Source organism: Manis pentadactyla, chromosome 3 (genome assembly GCF_030020395.1).
Source record: "Manis pentadactyla isolate mManPen7 chromosome 3, mManPen7.hap1, whole genome shotgun sequence".
NCBI classification, from domain to species: Eukaryota; Metazoa; Chordata; class Mammalia; order Pholidota; family Manidae; genus Manis; species Manis pentadactyla.
The window spans coordinates 138,932,965-138,956,174 of NC_080021.1; the positions used below are offsets into that span (position 1 = coordinate 138,932,965).

The window sequence follows — 23,210 nt, forward strand, 5'->3', positions numbered from 1 at the left end:
AAACTAAATCAACTCTGTGTATTTCCTTGATAGAAATATATAAAAAGAGAAAAGCCTACTTGACTCATCAACAGCATCCTTTTTTAAAATTTTGCTTCTGGGATACTTTTCTTTCCTGGTTTTCATCTCCAGACTGGCTTTTCCTTCTTCATCTCCTGTTCTGTTTCATCTTCAGCTCAGCCTATTAGGATTGTAGTACCTAAGGCTCACTCTTTTGTCCTTTTCTCCATTTTTTCTTTCCATGGATGATTTCCAGTCTCATGGCTTAGAATAATATCTCTAAGCTAATGCTCCCAAATTAATATCTTCTGTATAGACTTTTCTCCTGAATTCTAGACCCATATGTCCAGCTACCTACTTTATATTCTTGTCTACATGTGAATAGCTTACACTCAACATTTCAGAGCTCAACTCCTGATGCTTTTCAGTTGTTCAGGCAAGCACTTCAGCATCGTCTTTGACTTCTTTTTGCACCTTCTACTCTGTATATGGGATGTCTGGACATCATGTCTGTTCTGTCTCATAGTATATTAGAATTCAGCCACTTCTTATCAACTTCTCTACATCACTGCAGAAGACTGTTAATAGGTCTCCTGCTTCTATTTCCCCTTCCTTGGTCTGTTCTTAGAAGATCACTAGAACAGTGGTTCTTAATTGGGACAATTTTGTCTCCAGGGGACATTTGACAATGTATGGAGACATTTTTGGTGATCACAAATTGGGGGATGGTGCTATGGTGTCTAGTACAGTTGACCCTTGAACAACATGGGGTTTAGGAGTACTAACTCCCCACATAGTTGAAAATCTGCATACAGCTTTGACTTCTCCCCAACCCAAATTTAACTACTAAGAGCCTACTGTTGACTGGAACCCTTACCAATAACATACAGTTGATTAACACATATTTTGTGTGTTATGTGCTTTATATACTATGTTCTTACAATAAGGTAAGCTAGAGAAAAAATGTCATAAGGAAGAGAAAATGCATTTATAGTACTGTACTATATTTATTGAGAAAAATCCACACGTACGTGCGCCCTTGCTGTTCAAACGCATGTTGTTCATTGCCCACTATATATAAAGGGGAGAGGCAGGGACGCTGCTGAACACCCCACAGCACCCAAGAGTGCTGCCCTTCCCCCACCCTGGAAATACGGCCAAAGCTAAGCTAAAGACTATTACTTAGCCCAAAATGTCTACTACTGTGGTTAAGAAACTCTGTACTGTAGTTATTTTTTCTTAAATATGTCATGGCATTGCACTGCTCAGACCCTCCAATGGTTCCCAATCTCATTTAAAGTAAAAACCAACATTCTTACAGCTTGCAAAGCTGGCCCTCTTATACATATAGGGATTCCTCTTGCTCATTCTTTCCCAGCCACTCTAACCTTGCTGTCTTAAACACACCAGGTATTTTCCCAGTCTGGAGCAGGGCATGGGCAGCCCTCCGTCTTTGCTCTATCTCATCTTCTCAGTGAGGCTTCCCTAGTCAATGGCATTTAAAATTGCAACCCACATCTCCTCCCCTGGCACTCCCAATCCACATTACCCCTTTTCCCCCTCTTTTTGTTATAATGCTTTATGTTTCTAAAATTCCATAAAATATGTTTATATCACATTTATTACTTGTATTGACAGCCCTCTACCCTTCTTCCATAGAAGAATGTAAGCCACAAAAGGGAAGAGTTATTTTTTGGACTGATGGGTCTTAAGTGCCCAAAAGAGTGCTTGGTACAAAACAGACACTGAATATTGCACTGAATAGACATTTGTAAATATCTGTTGTATTAATTAGTAACAATTTAGCTGTGTTTCTTTTAATAGGATTTTGGATGATTTTATTGTCTTTTTATTTTTTTTAAATTTCCCAAATTCTGTCTGTATAGGCATTATTTTTATAATAGAAAAAGCAAAATAAGTGTGAAATTTATTGTGATTAACTATTTTGTCTTTTATTAGCAAAATTTAAATATACCTGTTTTATACATCTTTAAGATTTTCAAATAGTAGGTTTCTGAAACAGCATTTAAATGAATATGATCTTAGTTTGTTAATACATTCTAGTATTTACAGATAAAAGATTAAACATGTTTTCTGTTTTCAAAGGACTGTGATTTAATCTCCAAAGAACCAAAGCCTTTTGTATTTGAAGGAAAAGTACGAGGTCCTATTGTTGTTCCTACAGCAGGAGACGAAGCATCTGGGAATTCAGGCAATTTAAGAAAAGGAGTTGTAATGAAGGCGAGTATGTCTCCTGAAGGAGATGAAGGTGATAAGATACCTACCTTTATGGATCTGGCAAAAGAAGATATTAAAGATAATGACAGAACATTACAACAGCAGCTAGGTGATCCAAACAGAACTATTTCATCAGTCCACGGCTTTAACAATGATATTGTGAAGGCCTTGGACCGAATTACACTGCAGAATGTTCCTTCACATTCAGCCCCAGGTTTTACTGCAGGAATGAAGAAGGACTACAGTCTCCCTCTTACTGTCCTTACATGCACAAAAGCATGTCCACACATGGCTACTTGTGGAAATGTTCTGTTTGAGGGAAGAACAGTTCGGCTCGGGAAGCTTTGTTGTACTGGAGTCGAAATGGAAGATGATGAAGATACAGAGTCTACATCATCAGTGGAACAAGCATCAGTGGAAGTCTCTGATGGACCAACACTCCATGACGCAGATCTCTATATTGAGATTGTGAAAAATACAAAGTCTGTCCCAGAATATTCAGAGGTGGCTTATCCTGATTATTTTGGTCACATTCCACCTCCATTCAAAGAGCCTATTTTAGAAAGGCCTTATGGTGTACAAAGGTGAGTTGCAAATTTCTTGTACCTTCTAAACAAGACCATTGTCAAACTATGAGACAGTTAAAAAAACTACTTTGGGTATTTAGGAAGGAAATGTACTCTGACTTAAAGTTATTACAATTTTTTATCCTGCTTTGGAAATTTTGTCATGTTTTCAATTGTCCTTATGTGTTTATTTATTTTCTAAGCTCATTACTTATTCAAGTGAAGCTAATATAATAAACCTGACGATTTATCAGTTTAGACATTTTTTATTTACATTAAATATAAATATAGAAAAGTAGATTTTTTTAGTAATCTTATTAATTAATTTATTTTTATTAAGTATTATTGATATACACTCTTATGAAGGTTTCACATGAAAAAACAATGTGGTTACTACATTTACCCATATTATCAAGACTCCACCCATATCCCACTGCAGTCACTGTCCATCAGTGTAGTAAGATGCCACAGAGTCACTATTTGCCTTTTCTGTGCTACACTGTCTTCCCCATGACTGCTCACACCATGTGTACTAAATATAATACCCTCAATCCCCTTCTCCCTCCCTCCCCACCAGCCCTCCCACACCCCTCCCCTTTGGTAACTGCTAGTTTCTTCTTGGAGTCTGTGAGTCTGCTGCTGTTTTGTTCCTTCAGTTTTGCTTCATTGTTATACTCCACAAATGAGGGAAAGCGTTTGGCACTTGTCTTTCTCCTCCTGGCGTATTTCACTGAGCATAGTATCCTACAGCTCCTTCCATGTTGCAAATGGTAGGATTTATTTCTTCCTTATGGCTGAATAGTATTCCATTGAGTGTATGTACCACATCTTCTTTATGCATTCATCTATTGATGAACACTTAGGTTGCTTCCATATCTTGGCTATTGTAAATAGTGCTGCAATAAACATAGGGGTGCGTATGTCTTTTTGAATCTGAGAAATTGTATTCTTTGGGTAAATTCCAAGGAATGGGATTCCCGGGTCAAATGGTATTTCTATTTTTAGTTTTTTGAGGAACCTCTGTATTGCTTTCCACAATGGTTGAACTAGCTTACATTCCCACCAGCAGTGTAGGAGGCTTCCCCTTTTCTGCATCCTTGCCAGCATTTGTTGTTCTTAGTCTTTTTGGTGCTGGCTATCCTTACTGGTGTGAGGTGATATTTCATTGTGGTTTTAATTTGCATTTCCCTGATGATTAGTGATGTGGAACATCTTTTCATGTGTCTGTTGGCCATCTGAATTTCTTCTTTGGAGAATTGTCTCTTCATATCCTCTGCCCATTTTTAAATTGGATTATTTGCTTTTCGGGTGTTAAGGCGTGTAAGTTCTTTATATATTTTGGATATTAACCCCTTGCAGTTATATCATATACAAATATATTCTCCTATTGTGTAGGATGGCTTTTGTTCTGCTGATGGTGTTCTTTGCCATACAGAAGCTTTTTAGTTTGATGTAGTCCAATGTGTTCATTTTTGCTTTTGTTTCCTTTGTCTAAGGAGATGCATTCAGGAAGAAGTTGCTCCTGCTGATATTCAGGAGGTGTTTGCCTGTGTTGTCTTCTAAGAGTTTTATGGTTTCATGACTTACATTCAAGTCTTTAATCCATTTTGAATTTACTTTTGTGTATGGGGTTAGACAATAATCCAGTTTCATTCTCTTGCTTGTAGCTGTCCAGTTTTGCCAACACCAGTTGTTGAAGAGGCTGTCATTTCTCCATTGTATGTCCATGGCTCCTTTATCGTATATTAATTGACCATATATGTTTGGGTTAATGTCTGGAGTCTCTATTCTGTTCCATTGGTCTGTGACTCTATTCTTGTGCCAGTACCAAATTGTCTTGATTACTGTGGCTTTGTAGTAGAGCTTGAAGTTGTGGAGAGTAATCCCTCCTGCTTTATTCTTCCTTCTCAGGATTGCTTTGGCTATTTGGGGTCTTTTGTGATTCCATATGAATTTTAGAACTATTTTCTCCAGTTCATTGAAGAATACTGTTGATATTTTGATAGGGATTGCATTGAATCTTTAGATTGCTTTAGGCAGGATGGCCAATTTGACAATATTAATTCTTCCTATCCATGAGCACGGGATGTGTTTCCATTTATTGGTATCTTCTTTAATTTCTCTCATGAGTGTCTTGTAGTTTTCAGAGTATAGGTCTTTGACCTTCTTGGTTAGGTTTATTCCTAGGTATTTTATTCTTTTGGATGCAATTGTAAGTGGAATTGTTTTCCTGATTTCTCTTTCTGCTAGTTCATCATTAGTGTATAGGAATGCAACAGATTTCTGTGTATTAATTTTGCATCCTGCAAAATTCAGATATTAGATCTAATAGTTTTGGAGTGGATTCTTTAGGGTTTTTTATGTACAATATCGTGTCATCTGCAAACAATGACAGTTTAACTTCTTCCTTACCAATCTGGATGTGCTTTATTTCCTTGTGTTGTCTAATTGCTGTGACGAGGACCTCCAGTACTATGTTGAATAAAAGTGGGGAGAGTGGCATCCCTGTCTTGTTCCCAATCTTAAAGGAAAAGCTTTCAGCTTCTCACTCTTAAGTATGATGTTGGCTGTGGGTTTGTCATATGTGGCCTTTATGTTGAAGTACTTGCCCTCTATACCCATTTTGTTGAGAGTTTTTATCGTGAATAGATGTTGAATTTTGCCAAATGCTTTTTCGGCATCTATGGAGATGATATGTGATTTTTGTCCTTCTTTTTGTTGATGTGGTGGATGATGTTGATGGATTTTTGAATATTGTCCCAACCTTGCATCCCTGGAATAAATCCTACTTGATTATGGTGGATGACCTTTTTGATAAATTTTTGAATTCCATTTGCAAATATTTTGTTGGGTATTTTTGCATCTATGGTCATGAGGGATATTAGTCTGTACTTTTCTTTTTTTTGTGGTGTCTTTGCCTGGTTTTGGTATTAGAGTGATGCTGGCCTCATAGAATGAGTTTGGAAGTATTCCCTCTTCTCCTACTTTTTGGAAAACTTTAAGGATAATGGGTATTAGGTCTTCACTCAGTGTTTGATAAAATTCAGCAGTGAAGCCATCTGGTCCATGAATTTTGTTCTTAGGTAGTTTTTTGATTAACAATTCAATTTCATTGCTGGTAATTGGTTTGTTCAGATTTTCTGTTTCTTTTTGGGTCAGCCTTGGAAGGTTGTATTTTTCTAGAAAGTTGTCCATTTCTTCTAGGTTATCCAGTTTTTTAGCATGTAATTTTTCATAGTATTCTCTAATAATTCTTTGTATTTCTGCTGTGTCTGTAGTGGTTTTTCCTTTCTCACTTCTGATTCTGTTTATGTGTGTAGACTCTCTTTTTTTCTTGATAAGTCTGGCTAGGGGTTTATCTATTTTGTTTATTTTCTCGGAGGGCCAGCTCCTGCTGTCATTGATTTTATTGTTTTATTTGTCTCAATTTTATTTATTTCTGCTCTAATCTTTATAATGTCCCTCCTTCTTCTGATATTGGGCTTCATTTGTTCTTCTTTTTCTAGTTTACTTAATCATGAGTTTAAAGTGTTTGGGATTGTTCTTCTTTCCTGAGGTAGGCCTGTATTGCAGCATACTTCCCTCTTAGCATGGCTTTTGCTGCATCCCACAGATTTTGAGTTGTTGAATTATTATTGTCATTTGTCTTCATATATTGCTTTATCTCTGTTTTTATTTGGTCATTGATCCATTAGTTATTTAGGAGCATGTTGTGATGCCTGTATGTGTTTGTGGAATTTTTCATTTTCTTTGTGTAATTTATTTCTAGTTTCATACTTTGTGGTCTGAGAAACTGGTTCGTACAATTTCAATCTTTTTGAATTAACTGAGGCTCTTTTTTTGGCCTAGTATATGATCTCTTCTTGAAAATGTTCCATGTGCACTTGAGAAGAATGTATATTCTGCTGCATTTGGCTATAGAGTTCTGTAGATGTTTGTTAGGTCTGTCTGTTCTAATGTGTTGTTCAGTGTCTGTGTCTCCTTACTTATTTTCTGTGTGGTTGATCTTGTCCTTTGGAGTGAGTGAAGTGTTGAAGTCTCCTAGAATGAATGCATTGGATTCTATTTCCCCTTTTAATTCTGTTAGTATTTGTTTCACATTTGTAGGTGCTCCTGTGTTGGGTGCATAGATATTTATAATGGTTATATCTTATTGTTGAATTGACCTCTTTATCATTATGTAGTGTCCTTCTTTGTCTCTTGTTACTGTCTTTGTTTTGAAGTCTATTTTGTCTGATACAAGTACTGCAACTCCTGCTTTTGTCTCCCTGTTATTTGAATGTAATAACTTTTTTCATCCGTTCACTTTTAGTTTGTATATGTCTTTCTGTTTAAAATGAGTCTCTTGTAAGCAGCAGAAAGATGAGTCTTGTTTTCCTTATCCATTCAGTGACTCTATGTCTTTTGATTGGTGCAGTCAGACCATTTACAGTTACGGTGATTATGTGTAGGTATGTACTTACTGCCATTGCAGGCTTTAGATTTGTGGTTACCAAAGGTTCAACGGTAATTCCCTTACTATCTAGCAGTATAATTTAACTCACTTAATATGGTATTATAAACAGAATCTAAACATTCCTTTTTTTTTTTCCTCCTTTTTCTTCCTCCTCCATTCTATATATATTAGTATCATAGTGTGTACTCTTTGTCTATCCCTTGACTGACTTTGGGGGTTTTTGATTTAATTTTGCATTTGGTTAGTAATTAGCTGTTCTACTTTCTTTACTGTGGTTCTATTACCTCTGGTGATAGCTATTAAACCTTATGAACACTTCCATCTATAGCAGTCCCTCCAAAATACACTGTAGTGATGGTATGTGGGAGTTAAATTCTCTCAGCTTTTGGTCATCTGAAAATTTTTTAATCCCCTCTTCAAATTTAAATGATAATCTTGCTGGATAAAGTATTCTGGGTTTTAGGTCCTTGTTCTTCATAGCATTAAATATATCACGCCACTCCCTTCTTGTCTGTAAGGTTTCTGCTGAGAAGTCTCATGATAGCCTGATGGGATTTCTTTTGTATGTGATCTTATTTTTCTCTCTGGCTGCTTTTAATAGTATGTTCTTATCCTTGATCTTTGCCATTTTAAAGATCTTGTATGTCTTCTTGTTGTCTTCCTTGGGACCCTTGTGTTAGGTGATCTTTGCACCTCCATGGTCTGAGAGACTATCTCCTTCCCCAGACTGGGGAAGTTTTCAGCAATTTCCTCCTCAAAGTCACTTTCTGTCTCTTTTTCTCTCTCTTCTTCTGGTGTCCCTATAATTTGAATATTGTTCTGTTTGGATTGGTCACACAGTTCTCTCAATATTCTTTCATTCTTAGAGATACTTTTTTCTTTCTGTGCCTCAGTTTCTTTGTATTCCTCTTCTGTAATTTCTGTTCCCTTTGTTGTCTCCACCACTGTGTCTAATCTGCTTTTAAAACTGTCCATTATGTTTTTCATTTCTGATCCTGTGTTTTATAATGATTGTATCTCCAACCTGAATTCATTTCTAAGTTCTTGAATATTTTTCTGTACCTCCATGAGTATGTTTATGATTTTTATTTTGAAATCTCTTTCTGGAATATTCATGAGGTTGGTTTCATTTGACTTTCTCTGGTTGTGAGATTTTGATTTGAACCATGTTCCTTTGATGTTTCATATTTTTATGTGGTGCCCTCTGGTGCCCAGAAGCTGTACTCTCTGGACCTGCTCAGCCTGTTGAGCTATGTCGGGAGTCGCAGGGAAGTGTTGTTGGTCCCTGGGGGGAGGAAAGAGCTGTTTCCTGCTTCCTGGCTGCTATGCCTGTCTCCAGTATCAGAGCCAGTGGGCCGATACGCAGGTATAAACCTCTCTGCTTTGTGTTTACCTCTTGTAGGTGGGGCTTCCCTCTGGCTGGCCTGAGGCCAGGGCAGGCTTTGCCAGTTCGAGAGCCAGGTGCAGGCTGGCTGGGAGGAAGGTACAGCAGGCTGTGTGTCACAGATTGGGGCTATGGAGCTGCGTAGCCAGCCAGGGGACTGGAGCACCTTTAGATCGTGAAAGTTCCCAACCTGCTGGGCAGAGTACACCAGGACAATTTTTTCTACCTGTCCTTTTTCCTGAGCAGTAAGCTCTGTGCAATCATTGCCCCTTTTGCAATCCTCTCGCTGTTAGGAAGTCTCTCAGACTGCCTGCCTTTCTTTTGTCCCAGAGCTTCTGGATATGGATCCCTGTTTTCCACAAGTGGCTGGAATCTCAGTCTCTCCAGGTATTCTGCCTGTCTTAGCTTTCCAACTCCCCTAATAAGCAGAGCAACGTGCAGTGTAGGTCTGTGCTCCCAGAGCAGATCTCCAGACTAGGTGTCCAGCAGTCCCAGGCTTCTACTCCCTCCCTGCTCCATTTCTCTTCCTCCCATCAGTGAGCTGGGGTGTTGGAAGGGCTTGGGTCCCGCCTGATCACAACTTTGGTACGTTACCTTGTTCCATGAGGTTTATTCTTTTCTCCAGGTGTATGCAGTCTGGCGCAGCCTTCTTTCCTGTTGCTCTTTCAGGATTAATTGTATTAATTGTGTTTTCATATTATATACAGTTTTAGGGGGAAGCCTCTTTATCACCTCTCATGCTGCCATCTTTAATCCTTCTTTTCTAAGTAGTCTTTGAATAAATATTACCTTAGAATATGTATTAATTTAGTAATTTGATTATCATTTGAACTTGATTTTGGTATATGATTTAAAAATAGAAATACAGTGTTATTTTGTTGTAAAAAAGGAAATATAAAGTATAAAACCTTGGGATTCATGACAGGAGAAATTGAAGTTATTAAATCTTGCCAATTAATTTTAGAAATTACAAGTTGTATTAACTGTTATTGTCAACTAGTGGATATTGGCATATAAATACATTTTTGGTGTGACTTGACTATTTTCAGTGGATATGGTTGAGGTTCTGTGATGATGGCATTCCAGTACCTGAATACGTTTGTATGCTCTTGGTAGGAGTATATAATATAATGATAAAGGTGGACATTGCTGTGGGTGTTTGATTCTCCTCAGGCTATGAACTTCTTTAGGGTAGCAGTTGTATTTATTTTTTTAGCTTTAGCATGTAGTATACTTAATCATTTTTGCTTGGCAGCTAGTATATATATTTAATGCTACCACTTGGCTCCTTGATCCACCAGTATGGTATCACATACAACATAGCATCAGAACAGGGGACTGACTTTTCTGGGAAGGATGTGTGGGAGTTGGCCTGTTTCTTGACACCCCCTGTGTGTGTCACAGACTGCTCTGTTCAGAGGCAGCTGGCCTCTTAGAGTGCTGGCATGGCCTTCAGAAAGCACTGGTAAAGCTCCAAGTCAGAGAAAATCATCTGCAAGAATGGATTGCCATCTTTCAGGATGCAGTATATGCACTAAATTGGAAACTTCCACATAGTTCTGTATCCCCAATAGAGAGAATATATGGGTCTGGGAACCAGGAGGTGGGCACAGAAGTATTCCTATATATTGTAGCTCACAGTGTCCCACTGTGGGGCTTGGTGCTTTCTGTCCCTGCATCTCTGAGCTCTGCAGGGTTAATAGTTCTAGTTCCTTAAGTAGGTGCAGTCTTTCCTCAGGGGACATAGGAAGGGCAGTTTAACTACAAGCTGCAGTTACCAACAGGTTACTCTAGCCTCTTGTTTCTGCTGGAGGATGGAGGTGAGGAGTTGCAGCGATGGGGCAGAGTTTGTCCTGCTCATTTTTTCTTTGAAGCTTCTCCTCAGCAGAGACCCACAGGAACTGTGGAGTAGCTCTCTCCAAGTGTAGAGAAGTGGATCTGTGTAGCACGTGGGGTGGGCCATGGCAGCCATGGCAGCGAGCTGCTCCCCTGTTCCTTTGTGAGAGAACCCGCTAGGAGGCTTGTAGTTGCCAATAGCCTTCAGCTGCCATGCCTTTGGGATCCATCGGGTGGATGCTGAGGTCATGCCCTCTCTGCCTAGCTCCCAGCCATGGGCTGAACATGGGGTGACTAGAGCCAAACCATTCCTTATCGGTGCAGGGATCTGCTAATGGGCAGCTTTGCTCTGGGCCCCCTGTGGGCATGGGTGACACTAGGTCAGAGTTGCAGTGCAGCCGCAGGCTCTTCCCCCCAGTGCTGTGTCCTTTCCCAGGGCTCAGACCTGCTTTTGTACTGACCTGAAGGTCCCCTTAGCGCCTACTCCTCCCGCTCTCTGTTCTTCACAGTAGCTCTTTGCATGGCTGATTGTGTCTTAGGGTTTGCTTTTTGAAGATCCTGAACTGTTTCACCTGGAGTGAGAGTCAGCAATTTGATTTTTCTCCTTTCCAGCCTCATCTCTTAGCTCTCTACTTCTCCAAAACCAAAAATGCCATCTTGACCACAGAAAGGCACTTTCTGAACATTGGGTTCTTTAAATCCTGAAACAAGTTTCCTTACTAAGTTGCCTCAGTCATCAGTTTTTTTCCTCCTTACTCACCTATACTATCTGAGGTAAGATTATAAGGAAGGAGGCTTGTAGAGGAGAGTTGTAACTATTGAATAAGTCCCTAGATCTCAGCCTTAATTTTAACTACGAAGTATCCTTCTTAGGGACTTCATATTAGGAAAGCTTTTCTCAATCAAGACTCTTATTTTAAGTGTTTTTCCTGTTTGTGTTAATAAAAGACATATATTCTTCTAATCACATTTGATTACCTTTTCAGTTGATACCTTTGTTAACATCAGTAAGTAAAGAAATTTAATGTTTTAATTAAATATATCCTTATTGCAAACAAATGTATGATGGCACTGAGTAGCTCTAATGCCCACTCTGCATCCTCAGAATGTCTGTGCTGTGGCCTGGTGACTTCTATCCTTGAGCAGCAATTTCTGATGTTGGGTTTTGTCCTAGCCTGGCTGGGTCTTTCAGAGAATATCATTTCACCCATGGTTCTGAGCTCCCCTTGTTCTCTCACCTGGACTGGGCCTATATGAGAGGAATTACACAGTCTGGGAATTACTGTAGCACTTCGCCAGCCCTCCCACCTCTGTTAATGTGTGTGATGAATTCTTTCACCTCATCCCTGAAATATGGACCTTGCAATTGGTCTACAGATTTAATTTGCAGGTTAGAGTGTGACCTTGAATATATGAGCCATCTGTAGGGCCTTTTCCTGAATTAGTTGACTCCTCTTTAGATAGTAGAGTGTATTACTGAGTTTGTCTGTTACTCTTACACAAGCTTTAAGGTATATTTTTGATACCAAGAGCTTGATGAATGGTCAAAAAGGTCAAGGAGAGTTGGTACATGATTTTTAAAGCTGGGGGTCTTGGTATGCAAGTTAAAGGGCAAAGGAGAGGGAGCTCAGAGAATGAGAACACAGAAAACCCAGTGATTTACAACCAGGTTACAACTTAGTTTTGTTCCTGGAAAATTTACAATGAGAAAAATAGGGCTGGACTCTAGAATACCTTTGAGCATTGAGTGATCTATGTCTCCCTGAAAGTTCCAATGATTTATTTTCCCACTGATTTTCACGATGTTGGTAAGAATGGTTCTTTTTTTTTCCTTCTTACTTGTGATAGCAGAAGTCAGCAAATCATGAAGTAAACTAAAACCTTTGTGTTCTAGACTTTTGCTGCATCATAATGTATTTTGTGTGATGTGACTGTTGTAAAGAATATCTTTTAGCATATTTATTAGAATTTCCATTTTCATATCATTTGTTAAAATTTTCATGGTCATCAGATATTTGGCATGAAACAGGAATATAACCGCACTTAAGTGAAATGGTGTGATTCTCTTTGCATCATGCAGATAGGTCAATCCCCAATACTGTTAGTTGCTTTAGATAAAACTACCACCAAAAATACTTAACACGTTAACAAATTGTATATTAGACAACAGTACTTTATTATTTGAAGGTTGTTAATCTTTCCTTATCATTTTATATACTCTGCACGCATATGTCAAGTATTCATGTGGAAGTTGTGGTGAGCAGTGCAGTCTGATGTGCAAGCATACCTCAAAGCTTCCTTTGTCCCTTCACCCATCATTTTTGAGTAATGGGTAGAAAACTCTTCAGAATTATATGTTCCTTCAAGTGACACCACTTTGAGAAGAGAAGAACAAATGCAGGAAGCAGTAACATCGTGGGCAGTGGATTTGCATCGGGAGAGTGATGAGGCAGTGTGGTGTGGTGAGGCATCTTGGTAGGACAGGATTCTGAAAATGAAGTCCGCACACGTGGATTCTAGACTTGGCCCCCCCACTGACTCCATGTGTTTATGTTTGACCAAATAACTTCATTTCTCTAGGTACCCATTTTCTCAACTAAAAGCAGATCACTGTTTTTCAAACTGTGGGTTCATGCCCACTAGTACCAGTATCAAAAGATGACAACATTGTGTCACATGTAGTACAGCAAATGGTTTCATATACCTTTTGTTTCAGGTGTGTGTGTGTGTGTGTGTGTGTGTGTGTGTGTGTGTGTGTGCATGTGTAGGGCTCTGATTTTTAAAACGTATTTCTTGTAGGTCATGATAAAAAAAGTTTGATAGTCATTCACTCATGTCAGGATTAGCAAACTCTGGCTGACTGCCTGTTTTTCAGCCCACAACCTAAGAATGGTTTTCACATGTTTAAGATGGTTAAAAAAAAATCCAAAGAATGGGGTGGAGCCAAGATGGCAGCGTGAGTAGGACAGTGGGAATCTCCTCCCAAAAACATATATTTTTGAAAATACAACAAATACAACTATCCCCAAAAGAGAGACCAGAAGATACAGGACAACAGCCAGACTACATCCACACCTGCAGGAACCCTGCACCTCGCGAAGGGGGTAAGATACAAGCAGCAGCCCGGTGGGACGTGAGCACCCCTCACCCCAGCTCCCAGTGGGAGGAGAGGAGTCAGAGCTGGGAGGAAGAGGGAGCCCAGGACTGCTAATCACCCAGCACTAGCCATCCGCACCCAGAGCGCAGACACACAGTTTGAGGAGCATGGGAAACTAGCGAAACGGGACAGTAAAAACCTGCGAGCAGGTCCCTACAGCCGGCGCCCCTGGGACAAAGAGAAGCGAGTGCTTTTTGAAAGTCTTAAAGGGACAGGGACCCCACAGCTGGACGGAATCATCCCGGGACACTTAGCCCAGCAGCTGGGAATCCCGGGGAACTCCAGGTGCACTAACCCCCTGGGCAGCAGCTCGGAGACCCCTCACAGCAATAAACAGCCCCCTGTCCATTACCCCTCTGGGGCCCCGCCATAGCAGAGAAGCAGCCTGAGGCTGGCCATGCCCACAGCAAGGGAGCTTCCTCCATAGCGGCCGGGCAAGAAACAGAGACCCAGTCTACACGCAACTGCCCAACACAAGCTGCTAGGGGTCACTGTTGTCCCAGTAAAGGCCAGGAGCAAGTGGAAAGGGTCTTGGTTCTCCCAGCTGACAGACAAGTCAACAGCATACCACTGCATCTATGAACATGAAAAGGCAAAAAAATTTGATCCAGACCAGACTAACCCAGACATCTTACACATCCTCCCCTGAGAAGGAATCTGGGGAGATAGATTTAACCAATCTTCCTGAAAAAGAATTCAAAACAAAAATCATAACCATACTGATGGACTTGCAGAGAAATATACAAGAACTAAGGAGGGAGAATACAGAAATAAAACAGTCTCTGGAAGGACTTCAAAGCAGAATGGATGAGATGCAAGAGACCTTTAATGGACTAGAAATCAGAGAACAGGAATGCAGAGAAGCTGACACAAAGAGAGATAAAAGGATATCCAGGAATGAAAGAATATTAAGAGAACTGTGTGACCCATCGAAATGGAACAATATTTGCATCATAGTAGTACCAGAAGAAGAAGAGAGAGAAAAAGGGATAGAAAGTGTCTTTGAAGAAATAATTGCTGAAAACTTCCCCAAACTGGGGGAGGAAATGGCCTCTCAGACCACAGAAGCACACAGAACTCCCATGACAAGTGACCCAAGGAGGGCAACACCAAGACACATAATAATTAACATGGCAAAGATCAGAGACAAGTATTAAAGGCAGCCAGAGAGAAAAAAAAGGTCACCTACAAAGGAAAACCCATCAGGCTGTCATCAGACTTCTCAACAGAAACTTTACAGGCCAGAAGAGAATGGCATGATATATTTAATGCAATGAAACAGAAGGGCCTTGAATTGAACCAAGAATACTGTATCCAGCACGATTATCATGTATATATGAAGGAGTGATTAAACAATTCCCAGACAAGCAAAAGTTGAGGGAATTTGCCTCCCATAAACCACCTCTACAGGTTATCTTAGAGGGACTGCTCTAGATAGGAGCACTCCTAAAAAGAGCACCGAACAAAACACCCAACATATGAAGAATGGAGGAGGAGGAATAAGAAGGGAGAGAAATAAAGAATCATCAGACAGTGTCTATAATAGCTCAATAAGCAAGTTAAATTAGTAAGATAGTAAGGAAGCTAACCTTGAACTTTTGGTAACCACTAACTTAAAGCCTGCAATGGCAATAAGTACATATCTTTCAATAATCACCCTAAATGTAAATGGACAGAATGCATCAATCAAAAGACACAGAGTAATAGAATGGATAAAAAAGCAAGACCCATCTATATGCTGCTTACAAAAGACTCACCTCAAACCCAAAGACATGCACAGATTAAAAGTCCAACAAGAAGATATAACCATTACAAATATATATGCACCCAATACAGGAGCACCAACATATGTGAAACAAATACTAACAGAATTAAAGGAGGAAATAGAATGCAATGCATTCATTTTGGGAGACTTCAACACACCACTCACTCCAAAGGACAGATCCACCAGACAGAAAATAAGTAGGGACACAGAGGCACTGAACAACACACTAGAACAGATGGACCTAATAGACATCTATAGAACTCTACATCCAAAAGCAACAGCATACACATTCTTCTCAAGTGCACATGGAACATTCTCCAGAATAGACCACATACTAGGCCACAAAAAGAGCCTCAGTAAATTCAAAAGATTGAAATCCTACCAACCAACTTTTCAGACCACAAAGGAATAAACCTAGAAATAAATTCTACAAAGAAAGCAAAAAGGCTCACAAACACATGGAGGCTTAACAACATGCTCCTAAACAATCAATGGATCAACGACCAACTTAAAATGGAGATCCAGCAATATATGGAAACAAATGACAACAACAACACAAAGCCCCAACTACTGTGGGACGCAGTGAAAGCAGTCTTAAGAGGAAAGTATATAGCAATCCAGGCATATTTAAAGAAGGAAGAACAATCCCAAATGAATAGTCTAATGTCACAATTATCAAAATTGGAAAAAGAAGAACAAATGAGGCCTAAGGTCAGCAGAAGGAGGGACATAATAAAGATCAGAGAAGAAATAAATAAAATTGAGAAGAATAAAATAATAGAAAAAATCAATGAAACCAAGAGCTGGTTCTTCGAGAGAATAAACAAAATAGATAAGCCTGTAGCCAGACTTATTAAGAGAAAAAAAGAATCAACACACATCAACAGAATCAGAAACGAGAAAGGAAAAATCATGACGGACCCCACAGAAATACAAAGAATTATTAGAGAGTACTATGAAAACCTATATGCTAAGAAGCTGGAAAACCTAGGAGAAATGGACAACTTCCTAGAAAAACACAACCTTCCAAGATTGACCCAGAAAGAAACAGAAAATCTAAACAGACCAATTACCAGCAACGAAATTGAAGCGGTAATCAAAAAACTACTAAAGAACAAAACCCCCGGGCCAGATAGATTTACCTCGGAATTTTATCAGACACACAGGGAAGACATAATACCCATTCTCCTTAAACTTTTCCAAAAAATAGAGGAGGAGGAGATACTCCCAAGCTCATTCTATGAAGCTAACATCACCCTAATACCAAAACCAGGCAAAGACCCCAGCAAAAAAGAAAACTACAGACCAATATCCCTGATGAACGTAGATGCAAAAATACTCAACAAAATATTAGCAAACCGAATTCAAAAATACATCAGAAGGATCATACACCATGACCAAGTGGGATTCATCCCAGGGATGCAAGGATGGTACAACATTCGAAAGTCCATCAACATCATCCACCACATCAACAAAAAGAAGAACAAAAGCCACATGATCATCTCCATAGATGCTGAAAAAGCATTCGATAAAATTCAACATCCATTCATGATAAAAACTCTCAGTAAAATGGGTATAGAGGGCAAGTACCTCAACATAATAAAGGCCATATATGATAAACCCACAGCCAACATCATACTGAACAGTGAGAAGCTGAAAGCTTTTCCTCTGAGATCAGGAACAAGACAGGGATGCCCACTCTCCCCACTGTTATTCAACATAGTACTGGAGGTCCTAGCCATGGCAATTAGACAAAACAAAGAAATACAAGGAATCCAGAATGGTAAAGAAGAAGTCAAACTGTCACTATTTGCAGATGACATGATATTATACATAAAAAACCCTAAAGACTCCACTCCAAAACTAGTAGAACTAATATCAGAATTCAGCAAAGTTGCAGGATACAAAATTAACACACAGAAATCTGTGGCTTTCCTTTACACTAACAATGAACTAATAGAAAGAGAAATCAGGAAAACAGTTCCATTCACAATAGCATCCAAAAGAATAAAATACCTAGGAATAAACCTAACCAAGGAAGTGAAAGACCTATACCCTGAAAACTATAAGACACTCTTAAGAGAGATTAAAGAGGTCACTAACAAATGGAAACTCATCCCATGCTCCTGGCTAGGAAGAATTAATATTGTCAAAATGGCCATCCTGCCCAAAACAATATACAGATTCGATGCAATCCCTATCAAATTACCAACAGCATTCTTCAATGAACTGGAACAAATAGTTCAAAAATTCACATGGATACACCAAAGACCCCGAATAGCTAAAGCAATCCTGAGAAGGAAGAATAAAGTGGGGGAATCTCACTCCCCAACTTTAAGCTCTACTACAAAGCCACAGTAATCAAGACAATTTGGTACTGGCACAAGAATAGAGTCACAGACCAATGGAACAGAATAGAGACTCCCAACATTAACCCAAACATATATGGTCAATTAATATTTGATAAAGGAGCCATGGATATACAATGGGGAAATGACAGTGTCTTCAACAGATGGTGCTGGCAATACTGGACAGCTACATGTAAGAGAATGAAAGTGGATCACTGTCTAACCCCATACACAAAAGTAAATTCGAAATGGATCAAAGACTTGAACATAAGTCATGAAACCATAAAACTCTTAGAAAAAAACATAGGCAAAAATCTCGTAGACATAAACATGAGCGACCTCTTCTTGAACATATCTCCCCGGGCAAGGGAATCAAAAGCAAAAATGAACAAGTGGGACTATATCAAGCTGAAAAGCTTCTGTACAGCAAAGGACACCATCAATAGAACAAAAAGGTATCCTACAGTATGGGAGAATATATTCATAAATGACAGATCTGATAAAGGGTTGACATCCAAAATATATAAAGAGCTCACGCACCTCGACAAACAAATAGCAAATAATCCATTTAAAAAATGGGCAGAGGTGCTGAACAGATACTTTTCCAAAGAAGAAATTCAGATGGCCAACAGACACATGAAAAGATGTTCCACATCGCTTGTCATCAGAGAAATGCAAATTTAAACCACAATGAGATATCACCTCACACCAGTAAGGATGGCTTCCATCCAAAAGATAACAACAAATGTTGGGGAGGTTGTGGAGAAAGGGGAACCCTCCTACTCTGCTGGTGGGAATGTAAATTAGTTCAACCATTGTGGAAAGCAGTATGGAGGTTCCTCAAAATGCTCAAAATAGAAATACCATTTGACCCAGGAATTTCACTTCTAGGAATTTACCCTAAGAATGCAGTACTCAAGTTTGAAAAAGACAGATGCACCCCTATGTTTATTGCTGCACTATTTACAATAGCCAAGATACGGAAGCAACCTAAATGTTCATCAGTAGATGAATGGATAAAGAAGATGTGGTATATATACGCAATGGAATATTACTCAGCCATAAGAAAAAACAGATCCTAATATTTGCAACAACATGGATGGAACTAGAGGGTATTATGCTCAGTGAAATAAGCCAGGCAGAGAAAGACAAGTACCAAATGATATCACTCATATGTGGAGTATAAGAACAAAGGAAAACTGAAGGAACAAAACAGCAACAGAATCACAGAACCCAAGAATGGACTAACAGTTACCAAGGGAAAGGGACTGGGGAGGATGGGTGGGAAGGGAGGGATAAGGGTGGTGAAAAAGAAAGGGGGCATTACGATTTGCATGTATAGTGTGTGTGGGGCACGGGGAGGGCTGTGCCACACAGAAGACAAATATTTATTTTACAGCATCTTAGTACGCTGATGGACAGTGCTGTGAAGGGGTATGTGGGGGGGAATTGGTGAAGGGGGAAGCCTAGTAAACATAATGTCCTTCATGTAATTGTAGATTAATGATTCCAAAAAAAAAATCCTAAGAAAAAATAATATTTTGTGACAGATGAAAGACTATATGAAATTCGTATTTATGTCCCTAAATGAAGTTTTACTGGAACATAGCCATTCCTATTTCTTGATGTCTTATCTGTGGCTGTTTTTACACCACAGTGGCAGAATTGAATAATTGTCACAGAGACCATGTAGCCTGCAAAGCCTAAAATACTTATTGTCTAGCCCTTTATTGGGAAGGTTTGCTGACCCCTGTAGGTAGGTAAGCTAGAGGCCTTATGGTCTGTATTTGTGATAACATACCAAACATGGGCCACGTAATTAATTGGTATTTCCAACGTAGTCAGAAATGCTGCTTCTTTGGAAATACATTAAGGATGTTGATTCTAGTTTGTTTATGTTATTTGCCTAGTCTTCTGCAACTTATTTTTTGAGGAAATGATTAACATATTTAAAGTATTTGCCAACTTTTAGCCCAGTCCCTACCTCAGTGTAGTAACATTACAACTGATATCAAAATTAATGAGGATTTACTCTTTTATCATTTTCAGAAAAAGGAAGCATTGGACTCCTTTAAATATTCAGCGAAAATTCTTTTTGGATTTGAATTTCTACTTTATGATTATCTTTTATATAATCACTTACCTTTTTAACAGAAAGTGCAGTAAATGAGTAAAGCTTCATGAAAAATATCTGTACTTCATTTGAAAGTGGAAAATTCCATGATAAGATTAATATCTCAGTGTGGATAGTGCACCCATTTAAAAATATTTATTGTGAACACATACTAATGATTACTTGAATCTGTATTTTTGGTTTGAATTGGATTAAAAAATTAATTTAAACTGATCTCTTAGTTTAAAATGCTTAGCACTTTTTGGTACATTTTTCCTGTTTTCATATTCTATAAAATTAGTACTTAAGAGAAAGTACAAAGAAGAAAGGTCATTCTGTGGCCCGTTCCTCCAGTGGTAATATCTACTGGAATTTTGACTTTTCTTTCCATTATTTTTCTTTATGTTTTAGAAAAATTGTCTAGCTGGATCTTACAATATATACTTGATAATAAAACATAATTTATATTGGTTTGTTTTGAAAAGTACCTGAGGTATTTTACATAAATGCTTTTCATCAGAAAAAATGGAAAATACAGCAATAGTGACTCAACCACCGACTTATGTTCAATTCATTCAAAATTAGAGAAATGCAAATTAAAATGACTGAGATATCATTTCCCACATATCAAATTGGCTAAAATCTTGAAAGTTTGACAGCATATTATATTAACGAGATTATGGAGAAACAGGTTGATGGTGGGATCATCAACGGATACTACTTCTTGTGGAGGGCAGTCTGACTGGGTCTATCAAAATTCCTTTGACATTAATTCCACATTATGAAATTTGAGATATATATTTTATACACACACACACATAATTTCCACATCTATTATGAAGGAATGTTCGAATTGCTTTGAGATTGGAACAAACTCAAATGCTTATCAGTCAGAAACTAAATTATGTTAAATAAATGATGGTATATCTATTCTATGACTACTGTGATAACTAAAAATAAAAAGATCTCTATGTCCTGAAGGAAAGAGATGTAAGATACTTTTATTAAATGAAAATGTGCTTACAGAGGGAAAGCGAAAAAAGCCAGAATGGAAAATATGGGTTGTGTTGAAAGAAAGAGAATATGGGTCCCTCATTTTATATTTCTGTGTAGTATTTGGTATTTGTTACCATGTCAATGTATTACCTATTCAGAAATTTAAAATTAAAAAGTAGGTGAAGGAACTGTGGCAAAAGCAAAATAAGGGAAACAAAACCCTGAATTTTTTAATACTAAATTTAGAATGGCTCACGGGAAACTTAAGTACTTCTGGAATGGAGACAATAGAAGTATTAGGAATAATAGCAGCAGGTGATATTTATTGAGTGTTTTTTTGAGCAAGACAGAAGTAAGTAACCACTTTGTATGATGTGTATATATGCATATAATGCATGTCATTTAGTGGTGAAAAAGCTGTATGAGGAAATTGCTATTCACAGAAGAGTGTACTGAAGTTTAGGAGTCTTGAGTAACTTATCCCAGGTTATACTGCTAGTAATTGTCAGAGCCAAGAAGAGTCAGACCCTGGGTCTAGGCCATGAACCTGGGCTGTTAATTGTTTGTATGTAGTGGTCAGATGTATGTCGTTAATTCATTCTGTCTATAAAGAAGAATGTCTTTTATGAATCCTCAGAGAACACTTACCTAAGGAGCATTTCCCATAATATCTTTAGGGTAAATATAGCAGTGAGGTGTACTTAATTGTTTCTTCTAATGTTGCTCTGCATTGTTTAAAATCTAACAAAGTACAGTTTTGCAGGTGACCACATGTCATGTATATTTTTTAAGTATTTATTGGACTGAATGGGCTGCACATTTTTCAGATGGCTTTTTTTTTTTTTTTAGATAATTATTTTTTATTGAAGGGTAGTTGACGCACAGTATTACATTACATTAGTTTCAGGTGTACAACACAGTGATAAAACATTTATATACATAATTCTAGGTTCCAGCTATCACCCTACCAAGCTGTTACAATATCTTGACTATATTCCTTATGCTATACATTACATCCCGGTTACTTATTTATTTTACCATTGGAAGTCTGTCCTTTTTTTTTTTTTTTTTTTGTGAGGGCATCTCTCATATTTATTGATCAAATGGTTGTTAACAACAATAAAAGTCTGTATAGGGGAGTCAATGCTCAATGCACAATCATTAATCCACCCCAAGCCTAATTTTCGTCAGTCTCCAATCTTCTGAGGCATAACAAACAAGTTCTTACATGGAGAACAAATTCTTACATAATGAATAAGTTACATGGTGAACAGTACAAGGGCAGTCATCACAGAAAACTTTCGGTTTTGCTCATGCATTATGAACTATAAACAGTCAGTTCAGATATGAATACTCATTTGGTTTTTATACTTGATTTATATGTGGATACCACATTTCTCTCTTTATTATTATTATTTTTAATAAAATGCTGAAGTGGTAGGTAGATACAAGATAAAGGTAGAAAACAGAGTTTAGTGTTGTAAGAGAGCAAATGTAGATGATCAGGTGTGTGCCTGTAGACTATGTGTTAATCCAAGCTAGACAAGGGCAATAAAACATCCACGTATGCAGAAGATTTCTCTCAGAACGGGGGGGGTGAGGTTCTAAGCCTCACCTCTGTTGATCCCCAATTTCTCACCTGATGGCCCCCCTGCGACTGTGCCTGTCTTAGGTTGTTCCTCCCTTGAGGAATCTTACCCGTCTCTGGCTAACCAGTCATCTTCCGGGGCCATACAGGGAAATGTAAAGTTGGTAAGTGAGAGAGAAGCCTTATTGTTTGAAATGGTTAGCTTTTTATTTCTTTGCATATTTATGCCCTGTAGCTTCTATGCCCAGCATTTGTCTTGAGGTATCTTTACCACTTGGAAGAATTATGATACTCGGTAAATTTGATATGAGGCACGAATTCTATTTAAAGGTTGTAATTAGGAAGGAAGAAGAAAAGCTATAGAAGTAGCAGGCGGAAGAAAACATGGGAAGATTGATTACTTCTTTGACATATCTTCCTGTAGAGTAACTTCAGCATGTATAGATTTTAAGCTACTACTTAAATTGCGCACATACATTAACATAATAGTAGTATAGTTATATAACCAAAGCATATCAGATGGCTTTTGTATAAATTATTTTCTTCTAAGTCTTTGATGAATATTGAATGTCAGTAACTTTGAAGTTATAATCCCTCAGGGTACCAGGAAAATATTTATTGTTGTTTTGACTGGAGAGTCGTATATTTTAGTAGGCAGCTGAAGTAAAGGAAGGAAGGATTGACATCCTCTTTTAGACAGTTGTGCTGCTTAACATAAATACAACTCTGAATAAAGGACTGTTTTTCCTCTTTATTAGTGAGG

The 23,210-nt window shown here is 38.3% G+C and overlaps 1 protein-coding gene across 1 annotated transcript in view; it reads left to right on the forward strand.

Moving 5' to 3' along the window:
- Positions 1 to 23,210, forward strand: part of AGTPBP1 (ATP/GTP binding carboxypeptidase 1) — a 204,774-nt gene that overhangs the window by 123,488 nt on the left and 58,076 nt on the right. The window contains exon 14 of the mRNA XM_036924836.2: positions 2,107 to 2,822. Coding sequence (XP_036780731.2) covers positions 2,107 to 2,822 — 716 coding nt within the window. The remainder of the gene's footprint in view (positions 1 to 2,106; positions 2,823 to 23,210) is intronic.